The following is a 20,829-nucleotide window of genomic DNA, read 5'->3' as shown; positions in this document are numbered from 1 at the left end:
CTCCCGAGGCATGTCAGATTTTCGAGCTCGCAACAGGCTACACAACATCAAATCTGGATCTACCAAAGACATTACTCTAGTTTGTTCGTACGTAATATCAATATGTCCGCGGAAGAATCAGATCCTTCATATAACTCCCGCTGCGAGAGAACAACCAGCTCAGGTGATCGACCAAGAATGAAGAATTAGAATACTAGTACGGTACCGCAATCTTATGATATATAGCAACTAGAATGGTTTAAGGATTATTTCCTGGATCACTATAAAGCAGTTGTTACAAAGATTATTCAGCTCCTTGGGCTTTAGAGATCCATCGAGTGCCCGTCAACCTCTTAAAATCATGCCTCGTTTCATTCGATGGTCAGTCTATCTTTGTCCGTCGCAAAGGACTATGCAGTACCGTGCTGACAAAGGTAAAAGGGATGCCCCCGGGGTCGAAATAGAGCAGCCCGGTGAGAAAGACACCATTAAGGCTGTGGCGGAACAGTTCAAGCGATTCCAAATGATGAATTTCAACGAGCATCACCATTGCTGGCGAGGAACTCACCTCAAAACTCACGGTGTAGGCCTCTATGCCCCATCTCACATCGACGACCAGCCCCCAGGATATACACTAACTCCCGGTGTTAAAGTGCGTTGTCGGCAAATTTATCGTCAAAGATGATTTGCCTCCTCATCTGGCCCAGGGCATGTTTGCCAAACCTGGCACGTACGATGTCATTATGCGCTACTCTTCGCTCCCACCCAAGTTGATGCCTGACAATATCCCCGCGCCTCGTGGGATTGGGATGAAAATATTCGGCATCGAGGGGGAGAAGTTCTGGGGCGAGGATAAGAAAACGCAAGATTTCACGCTCAACAATTATCCGATCCTTGAGCTTCGCGATGCCCAGACAACTTACGAAATTGCAGACTCTATTGAAAGAAATTGGAATGACTCGGCGCAACTTGCAAAGGAATTGTCAGAACGGACCGACGCTGAGGTGGCCTGTGCGCCTACCAAGATTCCTCGACAGCATAGTAGGCGATAAGCATTGCTAAACTCGAAGATCTTAGACTAACCAAGCATGATTTCTAGTGGTAGCTATGCCCGAGTACTCACAGTCGGCATACCGCTTCGGTGACTACGTCGCAAAGTTTGGTGTCTTCCCTCTCGGCGAGGAGCAGAAGGAGATGGAAAGCACCTATGTCAAGGACAATGATGCCATCAATGCAATCTCCCAAGAAGTGCGCGATTTCCACTTGAAGCACCGGGTCACCTATTCCTTTTGTGCCCAGCTTCTCCAGGACCTCAACGAGCAGCCAGTAGAGGATATTGGGGTCGAATGGGATTCAAAGAAGTACCCGTTCGAGCAGATCGCAACACTGGTGTTTGAGCCCCAGGACAGCTGGATCCCCAAGTTCCGTACCTGGTGGGACGATAGAATCACCGTCAACTCCTGGCATGGCCTCAAAGTCCATCAGCCGTTGGGGTGCACGAACCGCCTGAGACGCGTCGTTTATGCCGAATCAAGAAAGCTTCGCATGCGCGTGAATGGTTACAAGGATTACATTGAGCCCAGTTGCTTGGAAGATGTGCCAGTGCAGGTGTGATATTAGTTTCTCTGGTTGAGCTTCTGAATTCGATGTGTGTCACCAAAGTTGGGAGAAATGGAAGATCAAGTCAACGGATTCGGCAACATGATCTGGCAGTGGTGCTGCACAAGCACGCGTGGTGCCTCCGATAGTGAAGCCTATGTCTGTTTGAGCTCCTCCACGAACTTGGGCATCTCCCTTGAGAATTCCTGCCGAGTATCACCTCTTTTCTCGTTGTTGACCACTAAATAATCGGCTGATTTAATGACCGGACATTGGCTACAGTGCTGTGGTTGGGCCGGGTGGATTCTAGGTCAGAGAAATGGAAAGTTGAAAGAGCCCTGTGATTTCTGTAATGGTGTAACCGTGCTTCAACTTCTGCCTCACTGGTTGTGATAGAGATCGATAGAGCCACGATCGGCTTGAATATATACACATATATTTTTACATTATATATCTCGGACTGTCGTTGATCCCTTACCATTTCCGTTCCGGGAAAGGGAGCGAGGCCGCTACCTTACGGCGAAGCAATCATACCTCAAGCGCAGTGACTGGGACGGTTCGGCAGCAGCATTTCTCCGAAAAGCCCAGAACGGCTCACCGGAAGAACCTTGCGGATGACTTCTCCCGGGGTCCGACCCACTTTATTCTCAAAGGAGGCTCTCGAGCACAGTATAAAAGAAAATCATTTGGGTTATACGTCTCTGCGAAGGGTTACAACCTATAGTGATAGACATGTTAAGCCTACGAAGAGGCTTAAACTCGACCATCACCCCAGCACGCAGTACCTGCCAGGCGAAAAGCACGTCATGGCGACACAGACCGCGAGCGGCAGATCCGCTGCCCGCATTCCCAGCAAGATGCGCGCATGGCAGTTTTCATCGACGCGAGGCGGGATCGAGAAGAACTTGAAGCTGAATGACTCGGCACCAGTCCCAGCTCATGATTCACGTGCATTGGGCAACGATAAAGTCCTGGTGAAGATCCTTGCCGCGGGAATCAACCCGGTCGATTACAAGTTAGCAGAATTGCCGATCATAGGCCGGTTTCTCTACCGGAAAGATGCGACTCCAGGATCGGACTTTGCTGGTGTGATCGCGGCAGCTACACCTGCAGTGACGCCCGGGCAGACGGACAGCTTCAGGGAAGGACAGCTTGTATTTGGGAGGCTAAGTCAACCTGTCCATTTTGGCACTTTTGAAGAATACATTGTCCTCAAGAGCGCCGACCTAGCACGTATTCCCGAGGGGGTGGACCCCGTGGACGCGGCTGGCATCGGAGTCGCTGGTCTGACTGCCTATCAGTGCATTCAACCTTTTGTGCACGCTGGTCGAGGGAACAGAGTGCTCATCAACGGAGGTAGTGGAGGCACTGGTGTCTGGGGCATTCAGATTGCAAAAGCGTTGGGATGCCACGTCACTACCACCTGCTCTGGAGCAAATGCCGAATTTTGCAAGGACCTTGGGGCAGACGAGGTGATCAACTACAGGAGTACAAATGTCGTTGAAGCCTTGAAGAATTCGGTGTTGGCTGCAGGTGGGCAAAAGTTTGACCTCGCGGTGGACAACATCGGCGGCCAGGGAGAGCTGTATTGGCAGAGTCATCATTATCTATCACAGGGCGGGCGATATGTTCAGATTGGAACTGAGCCCGGCCTAGGTCACACCCTTGATCTCATGATGAAGTTGACTTGGCCCCGTTTCTTAGGTGGTGGTAAAAGAAAATTTGAGATGCTGATGACGAAAAATGACACAGAGCAGATTGGGGAAATCGGCAAGTTGTTGCAGCAAAAGAAAGTCAAGACAGTGTTCCATGACGGCACTGTCTTGTCCATGGAGGACGGGGCGCTGGCATTCGCAAAACTCAAAACGCACAGGGCCAAGGGCAAAATTGTGATCAGACTGACTGGTGACTGAGGTTGTGCGGTGGACGGGGTAAAACCGCTGGAGCTGGGAAGAGAAGGCCAACTTCGCGACACTGATTTCAGACATGTTTGAGTTTGTATTTTCATGGCCACGGCAATGAGAGAACCATGACGGCCGCACACAAATCTTCCAGCCTGTGTTTCTATCCAAATCGATCCTCCGCTCCCAGGAAGCCACGGTGAAATTTTACCCTATTGTCCCATGAGGCCTGGGCGTTTGGTCCTCGTTATCGATCTGAATAAGGAGGAGTGTGGTTGTCAGTGCGGTTTCGAGGGAGGTTCAGTTATATAGCCAACACGACAATTTGAGAGGACACTCGCAACCCGGTCGACACGTTGACGGAACAGCAGTTATTGGCTGAAGGTGAGGATGTGCTACTGGCTCTGAGTGCAGGGGTGTCGTATCTACAGCCATCGAGTACCATGGCCAATGGTCATTTAAAGTGTCCACTTTCCAGTGCGTGGGCAGTTGAATTCGATAGGCTTTCCTCCGCAAAGGCCGGCCACTGCGTCGGCACGTCGACATGGTGTTCTATGGCGGTGCCAGGGGTGGTCTGCTAACAGTCATAGGGGCACCGGAGACCGCGCGACCACCTTGTACGCTTGCAGAACCGTAGCTCAAGGATGACGCTATATGTTGGACGCCCGAGAACGGCCGATGGCTCCATGCAGCGCGCTGTGCGACGGCGAGAAAGCCCTCCCTTGCAACGCTCCTTTTGCCTATATAATAGATAGAGATCTCCCTCCGAGAGAGGGAGGTCAGACTCGTCACTACATCCCATTTGGCCCCCAAACATCGCCTAGAACTGAGCGTTGCATAACGAAAACTATCATATAAGTGCAAAAGCCAGAAATTGCCCAAGACTCGCTAACAGTCCATCTTCCAAAAGCGCTAATGTGAGCATGGATGGATATTCCCCCATGAAATTTCAGCACTCTTCAATGATGGCTGGCGGCAAATTGACAGCAGATACCTCCTTTTCCGAACCCGCTGTAGGTACAATACCCTGGTCCTCAAAATGTCCTCGGCGCGATTGTGCCCAACTCAGTATAATAACGCGTGTACAAGGCACATCGTTGGTCTATTGTCGCTGGAGAGACGTCAACCTGGATGGCTTTGCCTGGTGAGCCAAGCGCCGCGACATTCGGCACTTGTTTCCACCCAGGCCCATTCATGGGGTTTTTGGCAAAGGCCGCCCAGGCACCCTGCATGTATTTGCTCGTCTGGGCCTCCAAGGCGGTCGCACTTGCGACAGGATACGTGCCAAACACCATCCCGACTTCAGAGCTGTGGTACACTTCGGACCCAGGGAAAAGCTCCAGATTCTCAAAGGTCGCATTGTAGTAGTAGCGCCAAGAAGGGATACCCCGATTCCGGGAGTCCTGAGCCACGATGGCAGAAGGACACTGGAATCTTACCTCGGTCTCAATGGCGGCAATCTGATCTTGAGGCGATCCGATCCCTGGGGATCCAATGGGATATGCTCCAAGGAGAGTCTGGTAAAGGTCGGGCTGATTCGGGATTGCCTCCTCGAGATATGCTTGGGTGTCATTCTCCCCGAGGACAAAGAGAAGTCCGTCGTTGGCCACCGTCCCGACGAGAACAGGTACACGAGCAATGTCACCAGTCGTGCGAGCCGTTTCAGAACGGTACACAGCCGTTACGTTGTCCAACTGGACAAAGGTCAGCTCAGTCAGTCCCGTGCGAAGGGAAACCGGCGGTATACCCACCGTGTACTCAAACCCAAGTCCGAGTTGCTCGATCGTGTTCATCAGAGTGGCGAGATCGACTCTTCTCATACAACTCAAGATGTCGATACTGGTGGTACAGTTGAGAGCTTGAACAGTGGTGTTCCAAGGTTCGGACAAATCTCCCTTGGGGAAGTTGTAGTTAGCCACACCGGACTCCATGATTGCTGCTCGGAAGGGTGGGTTGTGTGGCATAGACGTCAAGAGGACGTCGACACTACAGAGTTGCTGTCAGTAACCCTCCACGAACAGGCCGCAGGTGAGTGGCGTTTGTTACCTTCTGCCCCCCGCACTCTGCCCAAATATTGTGACCTTTCGAGGATCACCGCCAAAGGCTGCGATGTTCCGCTGTACCCAATCCAAAGCAAACCCTGGGTAACCTTGATTAGAGCAGACTGTGTCAGATTATCAAAGCTTACTTTGGTCTAGGAACCCCAGATTTCGCTGTGTTATTGGAAGCTGAGGGGCAGCAGGGAACCCCAGAACTAAAGAATCAGTCAGCGCAGACCATGTCCCAGAACATGTACTTGCTGTTCGTTCTGTAGTTGATGGTCACGACGATGACATCCTGATTGGCTGCGAAACTAGCCCCGTCGTAAAGGTGGAATGAATTCCAACCATATTCCAGCGCTCCACCCTGCACGGAAAGTTAACGAAATGCGCGGCATGTAGATCCTGGAACGCACGTATATCCAAACCATGACGGCTTTGTTTGTGTTCTCAGTTCCTGGGACGTAGATGTTGAGGTTCAGGCAGTCCTCACTTTCACCAGCTGACGGGGGCGGTGTATTGAACCAGGCCATCGTAATCTCACGGAGTTCTTCGGGGTAATTGAATTGTTGAGGGCATGCTGGACCATATGCAGTGGCTTGCAAAGGCGTTGACCAAGGCACGGGACGAGTAGGAGGCGCAAATCGTGTCGGAGAGGCGGCAAAAGGAACGCCCAAGAACTCGCTGACGGTCGCAGTGGTGCCGGGGACAGTAGTAGTCGTGCCGACCACCATCCCAGCATCAATCTTGACAGTAGGAGCAGACGACCCGCATCGTGAGCCAAAAGCAATGCCCAAAAAGCAGGTGAGGAGCCAAGAGAGAATGTACCTTGACGGCATCGTGTACTCGGTTGATGGATCTGTCTACAAAACTATTGCCATGTTTCACGGAGAGATGCAGCTTCGAGTCGAACTTATACCTTTGGAGCTACTGTGAGACTAGCAAGTGGGTAGTCGAACTTAGGCAATCTCACAATTCCCCCTACAACTGTACCTCGGAGTAACTGAACTGTCGGCATTCGAGAAGACGCCTGGACTGACAAGCGTCGAGCCGGGCACGAAACGCGCTTAGATAAGTTCCTCGGGTAGAAGTTATATGTCGAAAGGTTAGTGAAGGGTGGACTAATTGTCCAAGACCCCATCACAGTAATACGACCCTCATATGCCCGAGCATCTTCAGTGAAGTCGCCCTGTTTTTTGTATGCGCGGTGCTGTGGTGGCGGCACTGGATAGAATAGATCGCATCGCAAGAGACAGAACCCATTGCACTAGCGATAAGACTAGACCTTCTTCGGCCCCACCGCGTTTAGTTTTCTGGCATCGGCCGTTTACACCGTCCTCCTTCGACGGAAGGGGTCCTTTGTACGAGGAATGGCAGCTGAAGGCTTTAGCACACGCCGGGCTTTCCTAGCAGCGAATGGTAGGTTATTCTATCATGACAACGATGTTGGAAAGATGTTGGAAGACCATGGGATGCGGTCTATTCAATGGACGACGGTGCTTATATATTGGCACCACCCAGGTTCCATCCCATCTTCGTCCTCGCACATCCCCGTATATCACGCAGACTCTCACAGACAGCACACACTTGGTCATTCACTCACTGACTCGTTGGCCCTACAACCATGGACTCCAGACCAAGTGGATACGGCGAGAAAGGTCAGTCCTACCTGGCGTTATCATTTGACTCAATACTGACAAGCGAGCCTGAGGCGGGACAAGGCAGACAACGAAGAACACAGAGACGGCGGCGGCAGGTGGTGCGTCCGAGTCCCTGAACGTTCCTCTGGAGAAGAAACAATTTGGCACCATCACCATCGTGTCCTTGGCCTTTGTGATTTGCAACAGTTGGGCTGGTATCTCAGGCAGTCTCCAGCTCGCCCTACTAGCGGGGGGGCCCGTCACTCTCCTTTACGGCATCCTAATCAGTACTCTCGTCTACATCTGCATCGCTTTCTCATTAGCCGAACTGACCAGCGTCTACCCGACTGCCGGTGGCCAATATCATTTTGCGTCGATCCTGGCACCAAAATCAATCAATCGGAGCATTTCATACGTGTGCGGACTCGTGTCGTTGCTTTCATGGATCGCTATCGGAAGCTCAGTGACCATGATACCTGCTCAACAGATCCCGGCGCTGATAGCCGCCTATAGTCACACATACTCCCAGGATTCGTGGCATGTCTTCCTCATCTACGAGGGAGTCGCGCTGGTGGTGCTCTTGTTCAACTTGTTTGCCCTGAAAAGAAACCCTTGGGTTCATGAAATCGGATGTAAGTCAATCCCTTGAACCAACCATGATGCCAGGTCAGATCTGCCCTCACAATATCTGGCCAAGGGCATTGAAGCTGATCAAGCTTGAAAATATAGTCGGCCTCACGATCGCTCTCTTCGTGATCTCCTTTATCGCCATTCTAGCGCGGTCCAACCCCAAGGCTCCAAACTCACAGGTATGGACTGCTTGGAGCAACTATACTGGCTGGTCCGACGGCGTCTGCTTCATCCTGGGCCTTTCGACATCCTGCTTCATGTTCATTGGCTTGGACGCAGCAATGCATCTGGCTGAAGAATGCACAGATGCTGCTCGTACGGTACCCAAAGCAGTGGTCAGTGCAATCATAATTGGCTTCTGCACCGCCTTTCCATATACAATCGCAGTTCTGTATGGAATTACAGATCTCGACTCTATTCTAAGTTCCGCCGGGTAAGCTCATCCCATCGTGGCTGCCACAGACATTTCTAAACACGGGGACGCAGCTATATTCCATTCGAGACAATGACGCAGTCCCTTCGGTCGCTCAGTTTTGCAACGGTCCTCTCATGTGGCGGTATCGTGATGGCCTTCTTCGCCCTCAACGCTGTACAAGAGACTGCGTCTCGACTCACCTGGAGCTTTGCCCGGGACAATGGGCTGGTATTTTCCACTCATCTCGAACGCATTCATCCCCGCTGGCAAGTTCCTGTTTGGTCTCTATTCGCGACCTGGGGAATTCTGGCCACATGCGGATGTATATTTCTAGGTTCTAGCACAGGTAAGCACCGTTTAGGAGTAACTTCCCATCCCCAAATACAGGCCCTAGTGATGCTGTTCCTGGTCGTCGACATCCCGCCCAAACGGGTCCTTCTGCTGATCTGCATATACAGCTTTCAATGCCTTGGTCAATTCCGCCGTTGTACTCCAGCAACTCTCCTTCCTGATCCCAATCGCCCTACTCCTCTACCAAAAGCGAGATCCAAAGTTCTTGCCGAGCACTCGTGCTTTTGTGTTACCGCGTGGAATCGGGTTTCTGGTCAATGTGCTAGCGGTGGTCTTCACGTCCGTCACCACTGTGTTTTTCAGCTTCCCACTGACCGTGCCTACGGCCGCGTCAACCATGAGTACATTTCGCCTAAGAGCAAGCAATAGTGTCCCAAACTGACATTGTCTTAGATTACACAAGTGCGATTATAGGCGTTGCACTTGCTCTTGGTGTCTTGAACTGGGTCGTGCATGCCAGGAAGCATTATCAGGGACCCCACTTGGAGCTTGACGGACGGGTCGTCGGAGCAGAATTTCAAGTTGGGCCATGAATTGGACGAAATGGAGACGCGTGTGCAATGTCAAGATTGCTGGGGTGGTACTGAGAGTCTGGATTAGCTGCAACGCGGACAACCGAGGGTAGAACACTCTGCAATCGAGCAGGACAATATCAATTAGGCAACATCCCGAACAAGCTTCTCTGTAATTCCTGGTAGCCGGCCGAGTTCCCGGACGACCACTTAGGAATGCCAGCTGAGTAGCGTGGTGGCATGATTCAGGCGCAGCTCAATCCTAGCAGGGTATGCCGAATTCCAAAAGGGACGATTCAAAATCGATGATATGGTCCCTATAGTCGTTGACTAGTCGTGTAAGCCTTGTGATCTAAGCGCGGTCTAGTGGACCATCGGCTGCACTGGAACGGGTGCACATCAACCCGGACATTCTGATTGTGTGAACGGAAAACGACCCCATTGAGCGATGTGCTGATGGGTTGACATGCAGAAAGGATCCAACAGTGGAGGATACCATTCACACTACAAGACCATCGCCTACGCGAGCACCCAGCAACGTCCCAGGAACGCCTTCTCTAGATCGTGAGTCGGCTGTCACACCACAGGTGTTGCAACGATGGACTGGAGGCTTAGAGGACGTAAAAAAATAAGGTAAGCGCGCACTGTTCCTCCCTGCTACAAAGGACAGTGCCTGGTCTCCCCTTCCAGGGCTGCAAAGACGCGAGAGCCTTCTCTATAAAAGCCAATTACACTGTACTGTCTCCTGCCCTCAAAGAACGAACCTCGACTTGTCAAAGCACTTAGCCTTGGATTTGTTGAACCTCAAAATCAATGGCACTTGCACCGAGCTACATCAATCCCCCAAACGTCGCCTCCCCAGCAGGGTATTCTCACGTCGGCGTAGGCCCAGACGGAGGGAGGTATGTGACAATAGCTGGACAGATTGGACAAGACGCTTCGGGCGTGACAGACCCTGCCTACGAGAAACAGGTTGCCCAAGCATTCGCCAATCTGCGAGCTTGCCTTGCTGCAGTTGGAGCCACTTCAAACGACGTCACCAAGCTCAATTACTACATCGTCGACTACGCCCCGAGCAAACTCACCGCAATTGGAGATGGGCTGAAGGCTACCTTTGCCCTTGACAGGCTCCCTCCTTGCACGCTGGTGCCAGTGTCGGCCTTGTCTTCACCTGAATACCTCTTTGAGGTTGATGCCACGGCGCTGGTGCCGGGACACACGACCCCAGACAACGTTGCGGACGTGGTAGTGGTGGGCGCTGGCTTGAGCGGTTTGGAGACGGCACGCAAAGTCCAGGCCGCCGGTCTGTCCTGCCTCGTTCTTGAGGCGATGGATCGTGTAGGGGGAAAGACTCTGAGCGTACAATCGGGTCCCGGCAGGACGACTATCAACGACCTCGGCGCTGCGTGGATCAATGACAGCAACCAAAGCGAAGTATCCAGATTGTTTGAAAGATTTCATTTGGAGGGCGAGCTCCAGAGGACGACTGGAAATTCAATCCATCAAGCACAAGACGGTACAACCACTACAGCTCCTTATGGTGACTCCTTGGTAAGCACAATCCCACTTTGTGATGAGACCTCTGTCGAGTGTAGAATACAGTCACTGATTCCACTTCGTCCAGCTGAGCGAGGAGGTTGCAAGTGCACTTGCGGAACTCCTCCCCGTATGGTCTCAGCTGATCGAAGAGCATAGCCTTCAAGACCTCAAGGCGAGCCCTCAGGCGAAGCGGCTCGACAGTGTGAGCTTCGCGCACTACTGTGAGAAGGAACTAAACTTGCCTGCTGTTCTCGGCGTAGCAAACCAGATCACACGCGCTCTGCTCGGTGTGGAAGCCCACGAGATCAGCATGCTTTTTCTCACCGACTACATCAAGAGTGCCACCGGTCTCAGTAATATTTTCTCGGACAAGAAAGACGGCGGGCAGTATATGCGATGCAAAACAGGTGCGTGTGGTGTTGTCTCAGGTGGGGGACTCGTTTCTCAGTGGTCATTCCAGGTATGCAGTCGATTTGCCATGCCATGTCAAAGGAACTTGTTCCAGGCTCAGTGCACCTCAACACCCCCGTCGCTGAAATTGAGCAGTCGGCATCCGGCTGTACAGTACGATCGGCCTCGGGCGCCGTGTTCCGAAGCAAAAAGGTGGTGGTTTCGTTACCGACAACCTTGTATCCCACCTTGACATTTTCACCACCTCTTCCCGCCGAGAAGCAAGCATTGGCGGAAAATTCTATCCTGGGCTACTATAGCAAGATAGTCTTCGTATGGGACAAGCCGTGGTGGCGCGAACAAGGCTTCTCGGGCGTCCTCCAATCGAGCTGTGACCCCATCTCATTTGCCAGAGATACCAGCATCGACGTCGATCGACAATGGTCCATTACCTGTTTCATGGTCGGAGACCCGGGACGGAAGTGGTCCCAACAGTCCAAGCAGGTACGACAAAAGTCTGTCTGGGACCAACTCCGCGCAGCCTACGAGAACGCCGGGGCCCAAGTCCCAGAGCCGGCCAACGTGCTCGAAATCGAGTGGTCGAAGCAGCAGTATTTCCAAGGAGCTCCGAGCGCCGTCTATGGGCTGAACGATCTCATCACACTGGGTTCGGCGCTCAGAACGCCGTTCAAGAGTGTTCATTTCGTTGGAACGGAGACGTCTTTAGTTTGGAAAGGGTATATGGAAGGGGCCATACGATCGGGTCAACGAGGTGCTGCAGAAGTTGTGGCTAGCCTGGTGCCAGCAGCATAGTCGTGGTTGTTGTGCAGATGTTCGACATGACAGGGGATGCATTTAAATGCGGAATCCAGGGCAAACGGCCCGTTCCTTCTCGAGCAAAACGCTCAACGGTCTCACCAGCACGACAACTGTAGATCACCTTCTCTCAGACAGAAAACATTGCCGTTTCAAACTAGGACATGGCTTCTCCAAGCCAGCTCAAGTGGCTGGGAGCAGACAATGGATTTTTCTGGCCCGTCGTTCTCGTTAGCTCACACAAAATTCATGAGTCTTCACGACGGCCTCCAAGGCCACCGGGCCATACATGCCCACCTTGTCCAGCTCCCAAGTCATCTGCAATATCTCCACCGCTCGCTGAGTGATGGCCATGTCGTACGTAGACCTTGACAAGCCCGAGCACATTTTCTGCCGATCCTCTGGCGAGCTGAGACACGAGCCGATGACCAGCAGGGGCCACAGCAGCCTGGTGCGTGACGGCGAACCCCGCAGCTGGCCGCACAGGAGGCGAAATTCGATGATGATAGGGTCAAGTTTCTGGCAGAATTCGTCCTTGTCATCATTTTTCAAGTAACGTGCCGAGTACAAGAAAGTCAACAGAGCAATCTGATAGATGCGATCCACTGTAATCGAGCTTTGGACCCAGGCTGGTGCATCAGATCGAGTTGTCATCGCCGGTGACCAGTTTAGAATCTTCTCCTCCAGATCAAGGTACGCCATGGTCCACGGCTCCCCATCCAGGTCCTGGAGCAGGGGAATGGTGGGGATGAGCTCATAGAGCTTCCAGGAGTTCCCGAGCATGCTGCCAAAGGTTTGGTACCCCTGCAGGTGCTGCAGAGACTGAACAAACCAGTCCGAAACCACCACATCCATCCGGTGGTCCGATGTGATGGTGATGTTGCGCACGATGGCCATGTATGTATAGTACTCCAACAGGAAGCCAAAGACATCGCGCTGCTGGCTTGAGAGATTGCCGACTCCCGCTTCAAAGATTGTCCTGACGAATTCTCGGCTGGCGCGAAGATGGTAGTATGCAATGATGCGGCGATTGCATGTGATAGCCTAAGAACAGAGTCAGTCTCACCGTCAAAGACCGCAAATTAGAAGGAGGTCACGAAGAAAGCACCGACTACGCCGAGGGCCACTTGCACCCACTTACTTCATACTGACACAGCAACATGGCAACGGTTAATAGGCGCACCGTATCCTGCGGAGCACCAGGATCCCAGTGCGTCAACGCATACTTGAGCCTCTGGATGCTAGATAAGTAATGCTTGGTCGTGGCCGCTCTCAATGCCGGGTTTCCCGTCTTGTGGCTGACATGGGCGCCGCCCAGGGCCATCATTGCATCCATAATCATGGTTTCCGAGTGTGCCCAAGGGAGCACGAAACTCAGCAGGGGGTTATGTTGCGGTTCTCGGGCAACAAGCTGGACCGCCGTCTCCGCCATGAAGTGGCTCAATAGAGTCTGCGACTCCGAGGTTTTGATGATCGTGGGTTCCCAAACAGAAGGGTTTGCCCAGATCTTGGAGCACGACGGAGTTGGCAGCCTGCCCTTGCTGGCGCCCAACCGCGGCGAGGTGAGATCGTCTTTGAGGATGTCTTGTGTGACGTGAAGGTGCTCATCAGTGGGCGTCAGTTCCCGTTCTGCCTTCATCCGCGTGGTCGCGTCCAAGACTCCTTCTTGGAGTCTGATGCGCCAGCCAAGATCAGAGCGGCGCTGAGAGGAGCTGTGCACAAGAGCTCGCGGCCAAGAGCAGATGAGGTTGTTTCTGACACAGTTTTTGCAGATGGGCGTTGCTTCATCGCATTTTTTGCGCCGGAGCCGACATACAAGACAGCCAGTCTTGGTCCGAGAGTTTCTAGGACGACGCTGCCGCACTGGCGGTATTGTCGACAAGGCCATGTGAAGGCGGAGAACGGTGGTCAAATGGTGACTTTGTTCCGGGGAAGGGTGAGGTTGGGAATTATTAAAACATTCTATAGAATAAGTACGACGGAGTGCAGATAGACTGCCATGCATTGTCGTTGAGGAGGCCAGGAAGCCTTTAAGTAGTAGTAAGGAGATAAGGCGAGGCCCAGACCACCGCCCTAACTAGTTAATGCAGGGCCCTTCGGGCCACACGGCTGCTTAGCGACTCGCTGGCAACGTGAGAAGGGTGGAGACTTCCGCAGAACCTCTCAATGTCCTCTTATCGCGCTGCCTCGCTCGCGTTTGTTCCGCTTCCTCTCCTCGCTAAGCAGCAACAGAATCATTTTCCATCGGCATTAATCAGGGTTCGGGGCACATTACTAGGAGGGTCCTTGAATTACTCGTTGGCAAGTTGACTACATGCTACGTGACCGTGGTATCCGACTGCCCTCCGAAGGTGCTGGACGTGGCACCGATCCTCAGGCACTTAGCAGGGAGCATGAAGCACATCAAACCCATCCCAATTGGCCACCTTCTCTTGACAGATCTGCTCATAGAGAGCAATCCCGCCTATGAAGGTTAAAGCACGTGTTGCTTTCCCAGGGATGTTGCCTCCAGTCCACCACGAATCCGTCAAGGGGAACAGAGTGTGCTCGTTCATCTTGGCAATCATAATCGACCATGCCTCTTGTGCTGATTTCGTCGCCTCAACGGACGTGGCGTGCTCGGCCTCCAACTTTGCAATTGTATCGGCGATCAAGTCGACTTGGGTTTCTATGATCGTTGGGCCGTTGGAAAGGACGGTCGGGGCTGGTACGGATTCAGCGACGGGCCTTGGACGGACGGGTGTCGAGGAACAGGTATCGACTTACCTTGAGCCGTGGCGACGAAGAAGGCATTGGGGAAGCCATGAGAGAAGACTCCCATATAAGTAGATATGCCATCTTTCCACACCTCCTTCAGGTCCACTCCGTGCTTGTTTTTCAAGCCCATATGTGTCAATCTTTCAAGGTCAGCCAAACGTCCGGACTCGGAGCCATGATCGAGCACACTCACGAGCCAGTGAAACTGTCGAAACCCGTCGCCAGCACGATCGTGTCGCATTCCCTCTTGCTGCCGTCACTCAAGAGCACACCTGTCTTTGTAACAGCCACAATGGGCGATTGTTCTAGATTCACAATTTCGACGCTCGGCTTGTCCAGCATTTCGTAGTAGTCGCTCTCCAGTGGGGAGCGCTTGGTACCGAACCAGTACGGCGGCTCCAGAGGAGCCATGAGATCTCTCTTTGCCGGATTGACGATACGAGATCGAGTCTTTTTGGCCCAGAAGTCATAGACCAGTCGGTTGGCCTTTTTGTCAACCATGACTTCTCGGTACTGGCAAGCAAGAAAATTAAAGGCCCCACGCTCCCACAACTCTTCGAAATAGGCCTCCCGCTGCTCGGGGCTGACTTCAAAGATGCCAACCGACGGTGCCTGGACCGGGAATCCAATCCGAGACTTTCGACTCGCTTCAAACAGCGTGGGGTAGTAGGCCTTCCAGGCTGTCTGTTCGTTCCTATCCATCGTTCGTTGCCGCATGGGCAGACAATAGCTCGGCCTTCGCATAAACATGGTTACCTGGTCAGCCTTCTTGGCCAACTCCTGAACAATCTGGATGCTTGTGGCCCCGGCACCGATGACGGCGACTCTCTGGCCCTCTGCGTCGAAGTCTTCGTGCCAGGCACTCGAATGAATCACCTTCCCGTTGAAATCGGCGAGGCCGGGGAGTGCGGGAGTGTGCTTCCTGTGGAGCAACCCCGTAGCGAGAATGAGATACTTTGCCGTCGCAACATGGCCAGCCGACGTCTTGACAGTCCAGGTGCCCAGATCTCTGGCATACCGCGCATCAACCACCTCAGCTCCGAAGTAGACGTCTTTTCTCAAGCCCAGGATCTTGTCACAGTGGTGAACATATGACAGCAACTCTTTCTGGTCAGGATAGCGGCAAGACCAGGTCCAGTCTTTCCATACTTCGGGAATGTTCAGTTGGTAGAAGGGCGTCTCCGAATCAACACGAGCGCCAGGGTAGCGGTTCCAGTGCCAGACGCCGCCAAAATCGGGGGCTCCCTCGAAGATTTTGGCGTTGAGTCTGAGCTTTCGCAATTTGTACACAGCAGAGATGCCGCTGAGGCCGGCTCCAACGATGATGGCGTCGCATGCGACGGAACAATCGCCTCTGGAGTTGCTGGTGGCCGACATGACTCTTTGATTGTCATTAAGTGGCAGCGGTGGTTGGAGGAAGAATCACCGGAGCTCTTAGGAGAAGAGGGACACTTCACGCGATGTCATGGCCCAGGGCAACATCCAAGGAACGCCAGGGTCGCGTTCTGCAAATACCTACAAACTTCCAACCTTATATAATGCCGCGAAGGAGCGGTATCCCCGAAAGGACAACAGAGGTTCCTCGGTCGAAATCAATTCTTCGCGGGGTCGCATCTGTACACGTAGCTCAGTGACCACACCGCGGGTATCGGACAGACATGCGAGGGATCAAAGAAAGTTTCTCCATTTCATTTTCGCGGAGCTGCATCCTGTGGTTGCCAGCGGAGTTCGAGGGGGTTGACTCCACTCCTTGAATTGAAGTCTAAGCGCGGCTGATACCAGTGGAGTTTAGGGTGAAGCTCCCCAGCAAACTAGCTAACATACTGTACAATAGTTATTTAGGTGGTGAGCTCCATACGTCCCCAAAAACCCTAGTCCCGATACTGCTCGACGGCGCTTACGGCACGAATCCGGTTTACATCATGGCTTGCACCCCGACGATGACTGTACCAGATAACCGAAAGAAGAATGAATCCCGCCTTCTCGACTGGCTCCTCCTCCACCGACCGTACACACCTTCCACAGGCATGCCAGTGAGCATCCTTTCTTTCCCTCGGTCAGGGCTCGGTTATGATCTGACCTCGTTGAACGCCTGTAGAAGTCTGGCGGTCGAGATGCTCGTCCTGGAGCAGAGGCTGCCACAATCGGTAAGAGGGATAAAAATCCGTTCCCAAGGACAATGGCATGGTGAAATGGACACCCGTGAACATTCAAAAGCCCTTTGCGTCCGTCTACCAATATCATATCCCTCTCTCCATTTTCCTCCCTACTTCCTCGTTTATTGACGCAAGACCTTTTGTTGGCCCTGTCACAACCATGTTCGCATTCTTCGACATCGCTGAAGACGAGATCCACGGCTTAGAAAACAAGGTCATCATTATTACTGGTATGAAGTAAAGTCCTTTGGAGTATCTGAGCTTAGCCCCCTGTTGCCCCTATGCTCATTGTCGTCTACCATCCACAGGAGGCACGTCAGGAATCGGATTCGCGACCGCGGAGCTCTTCAGCTCCAAGGGGGCCGTCGTGATTCAAGCCGACTTGAACCCGCCGCCGAGAACTCTTCCAGGGTCACACTACATCAAGACGGACGTGACCTCCTGGACAGACCTCGCATCCCTCTTCCGCAGAGTCGTTGACGACCACGGCAAAATCGACGTTGCCTTTGCAAATGCCGGAGTTTCCCCAAAGGCCGATTATCTGCAGCTGGCCTCGAAGGATAATGGGGACTTGATTGAGCCCACAAGGCTGTGTCTCGAAATTAATCTGGTTGCTGTGGTCAACACTGTTGCGCTGGCTCTTCACTATATGCAAAAACAAGAGACTGGAGGGAGTGTGATCATGACTACATCAGTCGCAGGTAAGATGCTGCAGGTGTCTTCCTGTGGGCCCGGTCGAATTTTGAGCGGCTGACAAGATCGATCCGAGCAACTAGGCTATCAACCCTTTGGTCAGGCAGACTACAGTAAGTGTTTCTATGCTGATACCGAGCTGGACTCTGGGGCTCCGGAGAAGCAAAGACCCTGACCCTGTGTGCAGCTGTATCGAAACATGGTGTTGTCGGTATTCTTCGAGGCATTCGCGAACACCTCTATCCCAAGGTTCCCATCCGCGTCAATGCGGTTGCTCCCAGCTGGACGGCTACACCAATCGTCTCGTACGTGCTACCTCCCCCTTCCCCCAGCCCCAATCAAAAAAGCATCAAGAAGTCCCCATCATTTACCAACCAAAGTCCAATATCGGAGGTGTTCTCGCCGTCTCCATGAGACACGATCCGTGGCTAAATGAGAACCCTGCAGCCTGCCCCATGCCGCTTTCGAAAAGGTGGGCCTCGGTGTCCAACCGCCTTCGAAAGTGGCCCTGGCTGTCGGCCTCCTGGTTACAGACCCGACTCGCCACGCGCAAACCATCTACAGTGTCAACGGTCGTTACAAGGAGCTTGAGGAGGAAGTCATGGCCGCCACTGCCACCGCGATGGGGTTTCACAGTGTGGAAATGACCGAAGCTGGGAGATTCCAGGATCTGGTCAAGGAAGCTGAGGCAGGACTAAGCTCAGACTTGTAGCCTGCTCGGCAGTTCCTGTATCTTTGTCCACCGGCACTGAATAAACAAGATAGATAGAAATTCCGTCTAGACGACATCGTCCATGCCACGTCACATGCCACTGCCTCGAAGGATTCACGGAATGTCTCTGTGACGAGCGGTACGAAGAGAAGAGCATGATCCTACCTACCCCCTAAAGCGTTAGTTTAGTTAAGCGGCTCGAGGTAACTACGTATAACCCAGTGCTAACTATGTGTTGCTCGTTTGTCAGGATTGATAGCTCGCTTCGATCTAGTTCGGTCAATGGTCGACGATTTACCTTCAGGGCGAAACAACTTATACTACTTAGTATTTAGTTTGCATAGTGAACCGGAAGTAGCGATCGTCGCCGGCGCGGGAGGGCAGTAAAATCATTGATGGAGCATGCTTCGAATGTACTTACCCTCCCGGAGGCAGGCACTCTTGAATCGTATACTTGCACGAGTCGAGATTCTTTCCCATCGCAATTGCTATTCAAGCCAGTCGAAATCTCGCGTACTCTGTGGCCCCTTCTTGGACGGCTCCAGTGCCCACCCGGCATAGTCTGTGATTGAGATATTGCAGGGAATGACAACAACCTCACCATCTCAGTTGTAAGCTGGCTACTTTATTTGATAGATCTTTGTCTTAGAAGTAGTCTCGCTCTTGATACGGAGTATATCCCTTTGATCTCTCCTCCGAATGGTGTACTCACGACACTTGATGAGTCAGTTAAAGCCATAAAAACAGGACTTCTAAATCAAATTTCCTATTTACTCTCTCTAACACTTACGCTGTCCCAGGTTTTATTGATGACTTCGCAAACCTTTCAAGGATTAACATTTCTGTTAGCCTCAGCCTCGTCTAGGAACTCTTCCACATTCCGGGCACGCGCGCCTTTAAGTATCCCAGTATCCCATTTCAGACAACGATCCTGTGGAACGGCGTTGCAACTGGTGAAACCCATTACGCGGAGGTAGTCAAGCCTGCTCTTGGAAGGCTCGTCCTTATGGTCAACAATCGCATCCAAGACTTCCGTAAGCTGTACCTTCCTAATAGTCCACTTCGGATCCCGTTGCTTCAAGATCTCGTAAAGCTCAACGTACGTCAAAGTTTGACCCGCAAGGTGAGTGAACTCGGTCCATTCATAATGTGAATCGTCACTGGTACCGTCTGTAGCCCCAGCATTCACGACCATCGCCAAGGCGGCACGAGCAACATCGCGCGCCGAAGTGAGTGTGATGTGCTGCAAGCCGTCCCCGTACAAGTCAAAGACTTTTGCCACGTTATCAGTTAACCACCCGTCTCCTAGGTTCGTAAAGTACTGCTGCTGTGCCGGTAGGAGATAATCCGTGAACCAGCCGACGGACACCAGTGTCCATTTAACTTCGTCTTGATCTCGTAGAGCGTTGCGTACGACTTTGTGCCTTCGTCCCAGGTAGGTTGGCTGATCCGGGAAGTCTTCAATGTTGACGGCCCATTCGGACGGAATGAAGCGCTTACATTGAGTCGATCGTTTACAGGCTTCTAAGAGCGCTAGATGAGCGGATATATGAGCCTCCTCTGGCGCGTGCAAAGTCGAGACTAAAGCGTCGCAGTCTTCTATCACCGGCGAAAGATGGTCGACCGAATAATCCGGGATGACTCGCTGTTCGAGATGTAAGAAGTAGTCTTTCGCTTCCCGTGTGAGGATAACTACGTGGTGAGGTGACTTGGCGATTTCTTCGACAAAGTACCGCCCAAGACTGCCGGCCCCGGCAATAGCAATCTTCATTGTTGCGTATCGGTTCTTCTCAATCAAAGACGTCTTCTGGATCTTTCCACAACTTCTTTCTCCTTAACGATTCTAGCTTTCTGTAATGCTGGCTTCTTGAGAAATTAAATTAGAGGGATCTCGTCAAATGCTAAACCTCACTGGTTCGGACTTTTCTAGCCCTCCTTTTCAACCTTAGAATCACCCTGTGTTTCGCAGGAGAAGGGATGCCTTTACAAACCTATCGAAGAGACTCTTCTCGCCCTGGCCACCCCAGACTTGGTTGAGCATGGTCCACAACTCCGGTCGGACTCGAGAAAAGCGTTCATGGTCTCGCAATGAGTCACCATCGCTCTACGTGAGGGTAAGTGGTCTGTGCTTATCTACTAGCTCACTCTTGACACTAGTGAAGTTTTAAAAGTTCCTCCGCGTCGGTCTTCGCATTGAACCAGACTTTAGAATACTTCGAATGCAGGACGCGATGACGTCTGCCTCCATATCATCAATGTCATTTCGGCTGATGCTCTTCAAATCGCACTTCTAAAGAGTTGTCGGAGGTCCAAATCAGTCCAGACATCGCGGGATGAACAAAGGGTTGGTTGGTTGTCCCAGGCCAATGAGAAGGAGAGATTCTCGACGCTCGAGGATTTTCTCTTTGTCAAAGGCAAAGATACCATGTTGCTGTGTCCAATAGGAATCTTGCTGTAGGTTGGTTGATGATGCATTCGAAGAAGCTGGTCGCTTTTCCCCTTTGACGCACGCAACTAGCGGACAATTCTGGATTGAACCAATGTGCAATGCTTCTCCTCGAATTCTCATCAAAATGAGATCGCACGATGAACTCGGCTCCCTAGAATCGATACGAAGGCATTGGCCGCAACAATCAGTGCAATGGCAATGACAATGGTGGGCGAATCACAACAAGATGTACCTCGACGCCGAGATAGACC

At 52.4% G+C, this 20,829-nt stretch overlaps 9 protein-coding genes across 9 annotated transcripts; 5 read left to right on the top strand and 4 right to left on the bottom strand.

Moving 5' to 3' along the window:
• Positions 1–340: 340 nt before the first annotated feature.
• Positions 341–1,593, top strand: PV08_02534 (uncharacterized protein; the record flags this gene model as incomplete). The annotated part of the gene is made up of 3 exons (XM_016376892.1): positions 341–562; positions 633–1,020; positions 1,079–1,593. 3 exons carry the CDS (start codon positions 341–343, stop codon positions 1,591–1,593), a joined length of 1,125 nt encoding a protein of 374 aa, XP_016238462.1.
• A 791-nt stretch (positions 1,594–2,384) lies between these two features.
• On the top strand, positions 2,385–3,491 carry PV08_02533 (uncharacterized protein; the record flags this gene model as incomplete). The annotated part of the gene is made up of 1 exon (XM_016376891.1): positions 2,385–3,491. One exon carries the CDS (start codon positions 2,385–2,387, stop codon positions 3,489–3,491), a length of 1,107 nt encoding a protein of 368 aa, XP_016238461.1.
• Positions 3,492–4,513: 1,022 nt separating this feature from the next.
• Positions 4,514–6,357, bottom strand: PV08_02532 (uncharacterized protein; the record flags this gene model as incomplete). Its single annotated transcript, XM_016376890.1, has 6 exons — positions 4,514–5,173; positions 5,231–5,465; positions 5,526–5,619; positions 5,668–5,692; positions 5,757–5,885; positions 5,935–6,357. The coding sequence occupies 6 exons, from the start codon at positions 6,355–6,357 to the stop codon at positions 4,514–4,516; spliced, it is 1,566 nt and encodes a 521-aa protein (XP_016238460.1).
• A 785-nt stretch (positions 6,358–7,142) lies between these two features.
• PV08_02531 (uncharacterized protein) lies at positions 7,143–9,087 on the top strand (the record flags this gene model as incomplete). The annotated part of the gene is made up of 6 exons (XM_016376889.1): positions 7,143–7,176; positions 7,230–7,790; positions 7,888–8,221; positions 8,275–8,549; positions 8,662–8,895; positions 8,948–9,087. 6 exons carry the CDS (start codon positions 7,143–7,145, stop codon positions 9,085–9,087), a joined length of 1,578 nt encoding a protein of 525 aa, XP_016238459.1.
• A 792-nt stretch (positions 9,088–9,879) lies between these two features.
• On the top strand, positions 9,880–11,808 carry PV08_02530 (uncharacterized protein; the record flags this gene model as incomplete). Its single annotated transcript, XM_016376888.1, has 3 exons — positions 9,880–10,617; positions 10,691–11,012; positions 11,066–11,808. 3 exons carry the CDS (start codon positions 9,880–9,882, stop codon positions 11,806–11,808), a joined length of 1,803 nt encoding a protein of 600 aa, XP_016238458.1.
• A 234-nt stretch (positions 11,809–12,042) lies between these two features.
• Positions 12,043–13,699, bottom strand: PV08_02529 (uncharacterized protein; the record flags this gene model as incomplete). The annotated part of the gene is made up of 2 exons (XM_016376887.1): positions 12,043–12,855; positions 12,953–13,699. 2 exons carry the CDS (start codon positions 13,697–13,699, stop codon positions 12,043–12,045), a joined length of 1,560 nt encoding a protein of 519 aa, XP_016238457.1.
• A 493-nt stretch (positions 13,700–14,192) lies between these two features.
• PV08_02528 (uncharacterized protein) lies at positions 14,193–15,945 on the bottom strand (the record flags this gene model as incomplete). The annotated part of the gene is made up of 3 exons (XM_016376886.1): positions 14,193–14,515; positions 14,578–14,708; positions 14,762–15,945. The coding sequence occupies 3 exons, from the start codon at positions 15,943–15,945 to the stop codon at positions 14,193–14,195; spliced, it is 1,638 nt and encodes a 545-aa protein (XP_016238456.1).
• Positions 15,946–16,884: 939 nt separating this feature from the next.
• Positions 16,885–18,129, top strand: PV08_02527 (uncharacterized protein; the record flags this gene model as incomplete). The annotated part of the gene is made up of 5 exons (XM_016376885.1): positions 16,885–16,954; positions 17,033–17,425; positions 17,501–17,530; positions 17,605–17,722; positions 17,865–18,129. 5 exons carry the CDS (start codon positions 16,885–16,887, stop codon positions 18,127–18,129), a joined length of 876 nt encoding a protein of 291 aa, XP_016238455.1.
• Positions 18,130–18,955: 826 nt separating this feature from the next.
• Positions 18,956–19,900, bottom strand: PV08_02526 (uncharacterized protein; the record flags this gene model as incomplete). Its single annotated transcript, XM_016376884.1, has 1 exon — positions 18,956–19,900. One exon carries the CDS (start codon positions 19,898–19,900, stop codon positions 18,956–18,958), a length of 945 nt encoding a protein of 314 aa, XP_016238454.1.
• Between the last annotated feature and the right edge of the window lie 929 nt (positions 19,901–20,829).

The sequence above is a fragment of the Exophiala spinifera genome (assembly GCF_000836115.1).
Source record: "Exophiala spinifera strain CBS 89968 unplaced genomic scaffold supercont1.2, whole genome shotgun sequence".
In the NCBI taxonomy this organism is placed as follows: Eukaryota; Fungi; Ascomycota; class Eurotiomycetes; order Chaetothyriales; family Herpotrichiellaceae; genus Exophiala; species Exophiala spinifera.
Note: the sequence above shows the minus strand (reverse complement) of the source record. Positions and strands in the feature narration are given on the sequence as shown.